The sequence below is a fragment of the Oncorhynchus clarkii genome, chromosome 16 (assembly GCF_045791955.1).
Source record: "Oncorhynchus clarkii lewisi isolate Uvic-CL-2024 chromosome 16, UVic_Ocla_1.0, whole genome shotgun sequence".
NCBI lineage: Eukaryota > Metazoa > Chordata > Actinopteri > Salmoniformes > Salmonidae > Oncorhynchus > Oncorhynchus clarkii.
In genome coordinates this window covers 52,469,047-52,482,366 of record NC_092162.1, presented here as the reverse complement: position 1 = coordinate 52,482,366, position 13,320 = coordinate 52,469,047, and the positions used below count along the sequence as shown (strand labels likewise).

General features: G+C 44.5%; 1 protein-coding gene across 3 annotated transcripts; it reads right to left on the bottom strand.

Annotated features, from left to right (window-relative positions):
* Positions 1-504: 504 nt before the first annotated feature.
* On the bottom strand, positions 505-8,233 carry LOC139368708 (microtubule-associated protein RP/EB family member 1-like). 3 transcript variants are annotated; one of them, XR_011627011.1, is made up of 8 exons: positions 8,082-8,220; positions 7,137-7,260; positions 6,779-6,924; positions 5,840-6,032; positions 5,384-5,493; positions 5,101-5,253; positions 1,512-3,324; positions 505-1,472 (listed from the first exon to the last, which is right to left on the bottom strand). XR_011627011.1 is itself a non-coding variant. In XM_071107975.1 (8 exons), the coding sequence occupies exons 2-8, from the start codon at positions 7,424-7,426 to the stop codon at positions 3,274-3,276; spliced, it is 798 nt and encodes a 265-aa protein (XP_070964076.1). In that variant the 5' UTR covers positions 7,427-7,428; positions 8,082-8,233; the 3' UTR covers positions 505-3,273. The 3 variants fall into 3 exon arrangements, 2 of the variants coding, with proteins under 2 accessions (XP_070964076.1, XP_070964077.1); XM_071107975.1 differs by adding an exon at positions 7,406-7,428 and having other exon boundaries at positions 505-3,324; positions 8,082-8,233; XM_071107976.1 differs by having other exon boundaries at positions 505-3,324.
* Positions 8,234-13,320: the final 5,087 nt, after the last annotated feature.

The window sequence follows — 13,320 nt, the reverse complement described above, 5'->3', positions numbered from 1 at the left end:
GAATACAGTAGAAATGGTCTTTACACTATACCTGTGGTCCATTTTGTTTGTGCTTGTCTCCATCAGTAGGGGACCTGGAAGAAAAGTTATTTATGCAGACAATTGTGATAAACATTTACAAAATGTTGATCCTCAGTGTAAATGGCTAGACAGAAATCTTATCACTCAATGCACATACCAGGCCTCTGAAGATACCTTCATCATGTTGGTATTGCTGCCCTGGGGCGAAGTACTTCCCATGACTAACATTAGGCCATATGGTTGGTTTGTTGTTGTCTCAGGCTTTTCAACAATTGAGTTTCACTAAATAATTGACATTCCAGAATAATGCACACTCTTTATGATGTCACAGCAATGGAATTCCAATCTGGCAAGTTGACCTGGAAATGTGAATTTCAAATTCTGAACTAGAACTGCTTGTTTTGTCAACTGAATAACAGACATTTTCTGCCATATATCACCTTTATATTAGAGCAACAAAAATGAACAGCCAACAGAAGGTGAAAAAAAAAAACTTGAAATACTGTTTTATTGTTTGTAAGAAACTTGAGTCGGCTAACATGATTTAAGTAAATCAGAAAAAAATAAAATACATTTCCCGCTGAAATATATAAATGTAAACAAAAATCACAAAATAAATAAATCACCAAAAAAAAGAGACAAAAAAAAAAAGAGAGCAGAAGGTGGCACAAGGCCCACAGTGTACCAGAATGTCAACTCAGATGTCACAGAGGAGATCTGATGCAACACCACTGATCTTTCACACCCCAAAAACACAAGAGCTGCAAGGGCTCCTTCCAATAACCACACCAATCATTCAGAAGATCTAGAAAATAATACAATCAGGAACCAATAGCTAACAGGGTTAAAGGTCAAGATTGGCACCAGGTTAGATTGAAACAGGCCATTGCGGGGTTCTGCCTTGTATATAAAATGCACTTCACCAAAACAATTTCCACCTTCCAGACTGACTACATTATAGATGTCTGCCAAATCTCAACTCCTGGATAAGTGTTTAATATCTGCAAACCACATATATAGCAAACTGATAGACTGTGCAGTCGATGACATTGCACACAACCATTGGTTGTAGACTGCTGGAACATGACCCGTGTTTAAGACCCAAATACCCACAAAAATCTGCCACCAGGATAGTTTAGTCATCAAACAAGCCAAGTTCAAAAAATACAATTATGTTTTTAAACGATCACTCAAAACAACATTTCTTGACTCAAGGTTAACAGTCATAATGATTATTTCTGTGTGTTAAAACATACACATTCATATCCCAATACATTTTGAAACACTGTTTTGGACATGGTATTCCCAAAAAGTAGACAAATTAAATTAGGGTTGTGGTCCTGAAGAACGTAACGAGGACCAAAACGTAAATGAAAAAAATAAATATTACATCCAGGCATCACCATGCAAAAACGTTCCGAAATGCACGACATTCAAACTTCCTTCATTACCTAGAAAGGTCCCGTTTTAGTGCCAGAAAACTAAAGTACACTACAATGGTCAAATCTATGTGCAGCTCCCACGTGGGCTTCAAGCCAATTCATTACATATTCAGCATCAGAAAATCCCCTTCATAAAAAACTACATGCAAAGCTGATGCCCAGCTATCAGCACAACCAAAGGATGCTATAGATCACATTGTTGTGGCCTTACTGTTCAATTTATTATACATTATTTAACGGGCCTTGTAAGGAGGCAAGACTTTGGACTTGTCAGTTATGTACTTCTAATTAATCAGATAGGTCATTTCAGCCAACAGATGGGTGGCACGAGTTAGATTAAGTACACCAATAAGTTCAGAACACTTCAAATGAACCATCAATGATGTCCACATGGAAATTGGCCTGTCAGAGCATTGTATTAACTGGAAGACTGAACATCTATTTGCCAGAGTCTCTAGACGTCCATTCAGAGCAGCAGAAAGAAGAAAACAAGATCTGAAATGACAATTCTTTAAATTGAATTACAAACATTTGCCAAAAAGAGAGTACAAAGTCACATATGTAGGTTATGAAAGGTATATAAGAATAAGGCAAAGGTATTTATTATTATTTATTCTTAAATACCTTTCATAACCTACATATGTGACTTTGTACTCTTTTTGGCAAATGTTTGTAATTCATAAAACTTTTTTTTTTTTTTTAAATCTCTGATCTTCCAGTGCAGAGACTGGCAGTTGTATTTGTGCATCAGCATTTTGGGCCTAGAACCTGTCAATAGTGCAGTGGCTACATAATCAAAACAGATTAAAATGCAAGACAGGAGTTTAAAAAAATAAATGAACTTAGAAAAACATCAGTCACCTTTTGCATTCCCTAAGAAGATGCAGACACTAGAGGTGCTAAATCAAGTTAAAACTCCATCCCCTGCCAACTGAACAATTTTAGACAAGAGAAATTACAAAAAAACAAAACAAAGTGGGTAATTTGGGATATGCTTGGGACCAGAGCGTTTCTGGCATCCACAGTGCACATGCCTTCCAACATCCAAGAGACAAACACACACAAAATATTCCCCCATAAGCTTGTAGTTTAACATGTTTCTTCATAAATATCGTCAGGTTGTTATGAGCTGTCCCGAGAATTGCAGCCACACTAAGAGACGTTGACCTGAATCTTTGAGAAAAAAAGTGCCACTTTCCTAGAATAAAAAGGATTGCACCGTTTAATAAAAATGGTAATCTCCAAACAGGAGGAGACCAAATGAAAGTAGATAACTCAACTAGGTTTGAGAGATATGAACAGTTGGTTAGTAAAGCAAATAAAAATGTCCCACGATCACTACATTAACAAAGTGAATTTGCTCAGACCCAGAAAACAATTGCTACACGTGGCAAAGACAGTGATAATTTAGAAAACAGGTAAAATAAGAAAAATACTATGTACAAAAGTGAGTGCAGGTTCCAATGAACTTGTAACGCCAATTCCTGGAACAGACACAGAAATTGAGGGGAAAGACAAGCAAACAAAAAAATCTTAGACAGTTCACTCTTCTGGACCCCAATGGCTGCCTTCTAACAACATGATGCTGATACGGGCCAATGGGATGACCCAGAGAAGGGCTTTCAAAAGAGGTACTTCACACACACACACATTTGATATACAGTCCACTCAGAGATCACGAACGCATAACATGATACATTTTTTGGAGTGGGTGTTGTACGTAGGGAGAGGATAGAGATGTTGTAGCTGATTGAAGGAGTTTGGTGGGTTGAGGGGTTGTATTAAAAGCTGCATGATCCAGTCTTGAACGTTAGAATTCCTCCTGGTCCTCTGACTCAGCGTCCGGTATGACAAAGCCCTCCTGAGATCACAGAGGGATGAAGAGGAAGATATCAGGTTAGATATTAGGTTATAGGACTCTACGTAGCAGAAATACACTCAAATTGAGATCGACGTCTGACCTGGGCCAAATACACTACACAGCCAAAAGTATGTGGACATCCCTTCGTATTAGTGGATTTGGCTATTCCAGCCACACACTTTGCTGACAAGCACAGAGCCATGCAACGTTCATAGACAAACAGTAGAACGGCCCGTACTCAAGAGCTAAGTGACGTTAAACATGGCACCGCCATAGTATTCCACCTTTCCAACAAGTCAGTTCATCAAATTTCTGCCCTGCTAGAGCTGCCCCAGTCGACCTTAAGTGCTGTTTTTGGTGAACTGGAACCGTCTAGAATCAACATCGGCTCAGCCGCGAAGTGGTAGGCCACACAAGCTCACAGAACGGGACCGCCAAGTGCTGAAGCACGTAATAAAAAATTTTTAAAGTCACCTGTCCTCGGTTGCAACTCACTACAGAGTTCCAACCTGCCTCTGGAAGCAATGTCAGCACAATAACTGTTTTGTCGGGAGATTCATTAAAATGGGTTTCCATGTAAAGGGAAATCCTAACGCTACGCCAGTCAGACGATTCTGTGCTTCCAACTTTGTGGCAACAGTTCGGGGAAGGCCCTTTCCTGTTTCAGCATGACAATGCCCCTGTGCACAAAGCAAGGTCCATACATAAATGGTTTGCCGAGATCAGTGTGGAAGAACTTGACTGGCTCCACAGAGACATTTGGGATGAATTGGAACTCCAACTGCGACCCAGGCCAAATCAAATCCTCTCTCATTAATACTCTTGTGGCTGAATAGAAGCAAGTCAATATACCAACATCTAGAGGAAAACCTTCCCAGAAGAGTGGAGGCTCTTATAGAACCAAAGGGGGGGGGGGGGGGGGGGGGCAACTCCATATTAATGGCCATGATTTTTGAATGAGATGTAGCAGGTGTCCGCATACTTTTGGCAGTGTATATTTTTTCTTTTTGAATTTTACCACTTTCCCCCCCCAATTTCTTGGTATCCAATTGTTTTTAGTAGCTACTATCTTGTCTCATCGCTACAACTCCCGTACGGGCTCGGGAGAGACGAAGGTTGAAAGTTATGCGTCCTCCGATACACAACCCAAACACCGAGCAACTTTGGTTAGCGCGCACTGCGCCCGGGCCGCCACAGGGGTCGCTGGTGCGTGATGAGACAAGGACATCCCTACCGGCCAAGCCCTCCCTAACCCGGACGACGCTAGGCCAATTGTGCGTCGCCCCACGGACCTCCCGGTTGCGGCCGGTTACAACAGAGCCTGGGTGCAAACCCAGAGTCTCTGATGGTACAGCTGGCGTTGCAGTACAGCGCCCTTAACCACTGCGCCACCCGGGAGGCCCTGTAGTGTACTTTTCAAACACTTGAGTGGCATTTCATTTGGTTTGCCTGGTATAGAAGGCAGCAATGGAATAGTCCCAAAAGTGCAAAGTAAGCTAAATCAAGCACACTAGTGTTTAGACATTTATTCGACACAGTTCTGATCTAAGCACGTATGAATTTCAAACAGAATGAACCAATCATGCGTCGCCTGGGAAGGAAACTGCACAAGCTGTATGAGCATACTTTAGCATTCCGTTTGAGCTACATACATGCCATTCCACAAACTGAATTTTAAGAAGGCATCAGCAGTTGTTTGAACCAAAACACATGGGCTCAAACCTAAAAAAGCTGAAGTGACCCGGCGAGGCTGTGTGTAATGTTGACTAAACTCACATCTGTGGCGTAGAGTATATCCACGATCCTCTGCAGTGTGGGATCACCCTCTCCTTCCTTTTCTTGGCAGATGAGCTCAATGTTCCTCAGTTTGCCGAAATAAAAGTCCCTCTCCTTCTCCATGTCCTGGATGGTGGACTTCAGTATATTTACCTGGGAAGAGGGAGGTGGGAAACAGATGATATAACCTGTATCTCTGAACTTTGGCAAGAGCTTCAGTCAAACCAATTGTTATCATTTCTAATAAGACATGGCACATGAATGGAAGGATGGATGACAGTACCTCCTGAATGAGTTCTGCCCGCTCCTCGTCACCTCCGCCAGCCCCTGGTCTCCGCGCCAAGCTGGGCGCCATTTTGGGTGCTACCTTGGCAACTGCTGCTCGCTGGGATGCTGATGGGAACAAGCAACCAGTCAGAAAAGAGATGGGGAGAGGTTGTTATTGACAAGCTCAGTAGATTTAAGTATGGAAAGACAAATCACCTCTAGACTGCTTACAGAAGCCATTTCTTGCTGCTAGTCAGTCTTTCTCCTACAGTGTTTCCATTCTCCCCCCAAACTAAAAGCATTTTGATTTTGTTGCTTTCAATTGACAATTAGTTCAACAGGTCTCAAGATGTTGATTTTGGGGCCTTTGTGCCCCACCTAGAACTTTCTGTAGGGGAACCACTCCTAAAAAGTAATTCCACAGTGAATATATAAAAAAAAAACATTGCACAGGCTCAGCTACTACTCTCACCAGCGTTGAGGATTTTCTTGGGCTTGTTGAGGGCCGACATGGCAGGGTATGGCATGGAGTCTTGGCCCTGGCGAGCCTCCACAGGGTCGTACTCTTTCCCATCATAGTTGGCATCAAAGAACTTCTTGAACCACTGCACAAACTCAAAGTTGTCCTGGAACTTGCTTTTTATCAACTTGTCAACAGGGATGATCTTGGAAAGAACAAAAGCACCAGGTAAGTGAATTCAACACCACAAAAAAGGGTTAAATAAACACTAGTGGATGTCCACATCATACACAGTTGATGTAGACTAAACATGCATCGCAGAGGTAGTGACTACCGTTAGAAATGCTGTTGGGATGTGGATATGACACACAGAGACTAGGAGACGAGGACTGTCCATTTCTAAGGGACTTTGTCATGACACTGAATTAGAGAAAATCTAAACTCTCGCTCTGAAGTGTTTTGCTCTCTGTCTCTCAGACAGGACAGCTCTTCACTGCGCAGTAGCCGAATCCAACAAATACACCATCTAACTGCTGGATGAGAACCAATGACTAATAGAGTGGAGATTGCATAGGATGCCAACAGTCCTGTCTCTGCAGGCACAGGAAAGTCAATATCAGTGAGCCACTGTAGAGAGGTCATGCTAGCTCAGCAGTAAACACAATTAGCAAGCAGTGGCAGAGAAGTATACAGCAGCTGACATCATTGGTACACACACAGACAAACCCACACTACGGGCAACTCAGATGTGTAAGTCCAACAACATGCCGTTGTTGAATTGTTATCATGTTACAAGCCAACACGTGGTAAAGACAGAAAGCAAAAGGATCAATAGATTAATATGCTTCAAAAGCAACCAGAAAAATATATAAATCCGCCTGGCAAATAGAGCTCTGGATGTAGACTAGAGCCTAGGACATGCTGAGAGGGAAAACTAAATATCCCACTTACTTTTTCCACACCCATTCTTTTGAAGCCAGCTTGCAAGATCTTATAGTTGTGAATGAATTCGTGCTCTAGTTTTGCAGCAAATTTGACTTTCTTCAAAGGCACACAGCCGGGGAAGAGCATGTCCATGAACTGGCAGTAGGCCGCACCTTGAGAGGACAGGCACACCAGGGGTCAACACAAATGCTAATGAACTATTCCTCTATGATGACATACTGACACTAAAGGAAAGTAGGATTAACCTTCAGGCTACATCAATTACAGGATTTACTTTCATTTTCCCTAACCATATAAGCAATCTACACCTTATGAAGTAATGGAAGAACAAATGCAGTTGTGCCATCCATAACCCGCAAATTACCTGAACATAACAGCTCTATCTTAGTAAGGTTGATCTGTAACGATTCGTTGATCCAGGCAAGCATGTCATGACGACTCAAGTTATCACTGCACACTGAGGTTGAGTAAACGTTCACAGCCATTTTCTGTTGAAGCACAAAAGGAGAAATGTTTATTTCAACTTCATGTCACGTTAGAAAAAGCACACAGGTGATTATTTTTTGGGGGACATTTCTATGCCATATAATCATGTCAGAGATACAACAGGTTCGGATTGGGGGGGGAACCTACTACTGGTTCAGTGGGGACCATTCCTGAAACGAAGGGAAATGATCATGATCAGGAGAAGATGAGTTGAAGAAAGCTGCAGTCAGTTCTGTTAACCAAATACAGAATCCCTTCTGAACACTGGCTAGCTAGCTAGGTAACTAACTAGGTAGTTTAGTTCAGTTGGACTAGCTTTCGTAACGTTGGGTAGTTAATTTAGACGTATTGGTGAGTGGAAATTACGAGGATAGAAGCAAGCATTGTCTTGCAGATGTGTAAACTACCCAAGTTAGGTAGCTAGAATATCCCTGAAATTACTATCAAATAAATGTGCCAACGTTAGTTAGTCATGAAGTCTGCTTGTAATGAAAGTTAGCTAGCTAACGTTTCTAAGTTACGTTAACTAGGTTGTCATTTTCAACCTAACAGCTAGCTTATCGAGCTAGTAAAGACAAAGTAATGTTAGATAGCTACGTTACATATTAATAGTGCGCAAACTATCTGTGGGTGGCTAACTAGCTGGTCTGGTAACATTTCCCCCCGCCCAACTCAGTCGTGTTAGCTAACTAAACCCCATATACCAGAGATATGCATTCAATCTAACCCCGGCCTCTGCGCCCCATCCATTCCATTGGCTAACTAAATGCTAGCTAGTTAAATTACGTTTTCAATTGCAAATATTGCTGTATAAATGACTTACCCTGTTTTGGCGTAGGTGTATATTAATTCAAGAGACGTCAATGTTTACTGCTCTCAGTTCATTCGAGAAATCTACCCGCGAGGCGATATATTTAAATGCAACTGCGTGCGTTTGTTCTCAAGTCAAACGTCGTCAAGACGTAAAGTCTAGACGCATGCTGGAGCATGCTGATGCTGGTGGATATGGGAAGAGATGGATACCTGGGCCCAATGAGTGTCGAATTTAGTTATCGAAAGATGTCATGGATTATTTGCTACGTGTGGTTTATTTGATCAAATATACGTTTCGTAAAGCATAGTTAGGTTGTTGCGAGTGTACTGATATAAGTAGGACACGTGACATCACAGCAATTTTGAGAAAAATATCGGAGTTGTGCCTGATAACGCACTCGAATCTGCCCTCATTGGCAATAATGGTCTCACCTGTTATCGCCTCCTCCCAACTGTCTTCCATATTTCTTTGAATACATGTATTTTTATTGTTAGAGCGCCCAATTGAGTATCACACACACTAGCTGGTGGGCTAAGTCAGCAGAAGACATGGAAGCCCGATATCCTCCCATAAAGGGGAGAGGTAGGAATGAGCTGTCACACAGCCTTGCAGGGCAATTTTTCGCGCTCTGACCCACAGGTCACAGTTGCCCTGTGGTCATAGCTAGGCTCACCTGAAATTATTGTAGCTCTCTACCCTTAATGTGTATACATTCTCCGGTTACTAATTATATTACTTAATTTGATGAATTAGTATATTGCTTAAGAAATATTTTATATTTATATTTTGTAATTTATTTTCTTCACATTCTGAGCTGAGAGAACACTGCATCACCATGATGCTGGACATACATGGCTGCTCCTCTTGTGGAGCTGAACTACAAGTAGAAGATGGTCATGACCTGTGCCCCCTGCCTGCCTAGGCATTGGCCACCTACGTGAGGCCCTTTCTGACCCCTGCATTAACTGCACCATCCTGCCTGTGAAGGTTGAGGGCCTGGATTTCACAGATAATTTACTAGTGTTCGGCGGTGTTCTCCAGGACCCACCCAAGGCCACCAATAGAGGGACAGCCCACAAAACCGATGGCGCCCCCCCCCCCCGGTAAAACAGTCTAAAAATAAGAGCCTCACTCAGAAGGTTGATTACTTATCCTCTGAGATAGAGCAGCTAAAAACACTTTTGCATTTCTTCAAGCCCCCTGAGTCGGTGCTCTCTAGCACTCCCTCCAGCATGGGGGACGCAACAGAGGACTCAGATAGCCGTGATGATGACCTCCACTCGGGCATCCAACCGGCTCTTTAGTGACCAGAAGGATGACACGCCCAACATGGTGAAGGAGGTGCCAACCAGTGTTGTGGACCCGTTCAGTCTCAATGCTAAAAATGGGTCAGAGGAGTCATTCCGAGGCTCTGATCACACAGAGTCAGACGAAAGCTCTGCCTCACTATGTGCTGTCCTGCGTGTGGCCTTAGCTAGGCTAGAGCTTGATGACCCTCAAGCTACAGCTCCTGCAGCTAACCCATTCTTTAAGAAGGCCCTGGCAGCTACACCTTTCAGTGTGCCACCTTCACCGGCTTTTCTTACGGAGCTTCAGAGATGCTGGTCCGACCCACGGGCTCTCGCCCACCATAGCAAGGACAGTAGGACACTATCTGACATGCACGATGCAAAACAACATGGGCTGGACCATATGCCTAGGGTGGATGAATTTATAGCAGAGCTGATGCTCTCCTTAGATGAAGGATGATGGCCGCTGCCCCAGACCTCATTGCAGGGCCACAGATGAGCTACTGTCACGGGCCTCCAACACAGCACCCCGCATTGGGAACTCCCTCTCAGTGCTCATGTTGCACAGAACAGTATGCTCCAGCCAGACCACGCAGACCTGGACCTCTGCAACCTGAATGACGCATCTCTTCAAGCGTTTGCGTTCATGACCAGAGAGCTAGGCAGACTGATGTCCACCCTTGTTGTGACTCGTCACCAGGTCTGGCTCGCCCAAGTCCCAGTGTCCGATGACTCCAGAAGGGCACTGAGAAAGCTCCCAGTAGCTCTTCTGCAACAATTCTTCTGCCACAATTCCAGTTGAATGCATTGGTGAAGGTACGAATGTTCCAACAACTGATGGGTATGCTTGCTGGGTGACACCATTAGGCTTGTCTTTAAGGCCACTACACGTGTGGTTCAACGACCTTCACGTGGAGGAAGAGAGCCTACCTGATTACAGGTGTCCCTCTCGGATCATTTCCGGCAAGGCGGGAAGTAGTGATGACCAACGCTTCACTAGCAGGCTGGGGATCAGTGTGGCAACACAGGTCTGTATGGGGAGAGTGGTGCCCCTGCTGGAGGAAAGAGCACATCAACGTGCTAGAACTTCAGACAGTTTGCCTAGCCCTGATTCACTTTCTGTCGGTCCTCAAACACAAACATGTCATGATACGATCAGATAATACCTCAACAGTGTTCCACATCAACCATCTACCACATCTGGCCTCCCTACGAGCCTACCACATCTCTGAACGAGGTGGCAGACTTCTTGTTGCGACAGAAACCGCCCCTGGGGGAGTGGAGACTTCACCCACAAGTAATGAAGATGATATGGCAGTGGTTTGAAACAGCACATTTGGACCTGTTCGCCTCAGAGCAAACACCCCACTGCTCCCTCTGGTTCTGTCTGTCAGAGATCAAGAACCCCTTGGGAATGGACGCCTTAGCCCACACATGGCCAGAGGGCCTACTGTATTTTTACATGACATAGGGTTGAGCGTTCTGACCTCACAATGGCCGTCAAGCACTTAAGGTAACTAGCTAAAGTTGGCTAGCTTGTGTGTGTTATCAATCAAATCAAATGTATTGATATAGCCCTTCGTACATCAGCTGATATCTCAAAGTGCTGTACAGAAACCCAGCCTAAAACCCCAAACAGCAAGCAATGCAGGTGTAGAAGCACGGTGGCTAGGAAAAACTCCCTAGAAAGGCCAAAACCTAGGAAGAAACCTAGAGAGGAACCAGGCTATGTGGGGTGGCCAGTCCTCTTCTGGCAGCCGGGTGGAGATTATAACAGAACATGGCCAAGATGTTCAAATGTTCATAAATGACCAGCATGGTCAAATAATAATAATCACAGGCAGAACAGTTGAAACTGGAGCAGCAGCACGGCCAGGTGGACTGGGGACAGCAAGGAGTCATCATGTGAGGCATGGTCCTAGGGCTCAGTTCCTCCGAGAGAGAGAAAGAAAGAGAGAATTAGAGAGAGCATACTTAAATTCACACAGGACACCGCATAGGACAGGAGAAGTACTCCAGATATAACAAACTGACCCTAGCCCCCCGACACATAAACTACTGCAGCATAAATACTGGAGGCTGAGACAGGAGGGGTCAGGAGACACTGTGGCCCCATCCGATGACACCCCCGGACAGGGCCAAACAGGAAGGATATAACCCCATCCACTTTGCCAAAGCACAGCCCCCACACCACTAGAGGGATATCTTCAACCTCCAACTTACCATCCTGAGACAAGGCCGAGTATAGCCCACAAAGATCTCCGCCACGGCACAACCCAAGGGGGGGCGCCAACCCAGACAGGAAGATCACATCAGTGACTCAACCCACTCAAGTGACGCACCCCTCCTAGGGACGGTATGAAAGAGCCCTAGTAAGCCAGTGACTCAGCCCCTGTAATAGGATTAGAGGCAGAGAATCCCTGTGGAAAGAGGGGAACCGGCCAGGCAGAGACAGCAAGGGCAGTTCGTTGCTCCAGAGCCTTTCCGTTCACCGTTCATGTGTTAGGCTAGTAGGTGATTGTGTTGTACTTACCAGTACCCAGTGTTCGCGGGGTCCGACATGCCAATCAACCTGCTATCTGCCAAACACGGGAATGCCTGGAATGTTCTGATGCCGGGCTTCCTGGTGGTTGGCAGAGTGGCGTGGAGGGGGGTTGGGCAGGGGGATGGAGCATTGGAAGTTAAGACCAGGTTTAGCCATTGTTCTCTCTCTTACGTCTGGCCTTCATAAGAGAAGGTCACGGTTGGCTTGTGGGTTATCTTTCATTTATTTGGCGTGGGCTATGGCCAAACAGGATTTATTAACTCTGTGTAAAGTTGGGTTAATAAACCGTCAATTCGTAAACTCAATCCTCTGTCTGGACAATTGTTCTTTTATGATCTAGTCAGGTCATTACACCACTTCCAGGCACAAATGAGAGCGAACCTCACTCTGACCATTTCACTCGCCTTATCAGAGCTGTTTAGGCTGTTTTCATGTTATCTAGACATTGGTGACTGTAACTGCTGCTGGAAAAAATGTAATAACTTTTTTTTTTAACTGACACCGGTCATTTTCATCTGGTTTTACGAGTTTGTAAATTCATCAGTTTTTCTGCGCTCTGGCACCCTCAGACGAGAGTGCTCTGAAATCGGAGGAGATAGCCAGAGTGAATTTATGAATGGGCTGGAGGGAAGCAAAAGTAATTCCGCTACCCAAGAACAGCAAAGCAACCTTTACTGGCTCAAACAGCCGACCAATCAGCCTGTTACCAACCCTTAGTAAAATAAATAATGTTTGACCTGTGTAGCGTACAGCAGGTCAGCCACCAGGGGGAGACTCTTCGAGGCCTGGTGACAGATGGAGTATACATCACGAGGCGACGGCTCCATCTGCTGGACGTGCCAGGTCTCGACGGTCTCTACGGCCAGGACTAATTGGGGCTGATTGGGAGTTGGTCAAGGGTTGATTGCTCACCAGCAAGTCCCATAAAGCTGCCAGAAGAGCCGCACACAGAGAGAGAGTGGGGGGGAGAGAGAGGGGGGTGGGGGGGGGAGAGAGAGGGGGGTGGGGGGGAGAGAGAAAAGAAAAGAAAAGAAAATAAAAGACTCCTGTATAGTTGGGGACGGTTGTAGAGGTAACAGGAGTGAGTTAAATTTTTGATCCCCACAGGATACAGCAAGACCCGGAGCCAAGAAGACGTTATCCCAGAGAGGGTCTCATGGGGGAGACCTGTTATTTTCTTCTGAACTATTATTTTAATAAACACCTTTGAAACTGAGCTAATCCTACTGTGTCAGTGTCTGATCTGTGTAAACATTTTGACCCCCTGGTCTGCCACACCAGATATATTTCACAGTAAACAAATTAACAGCTTTTTAGCACTTTTATAAGGGCTTTCAACATATATGTCACTTAAACAAATTACAGATGATTGGCTGACTGAAATTGATAATAAAAAGCTTGTGGGAGCTGTTTT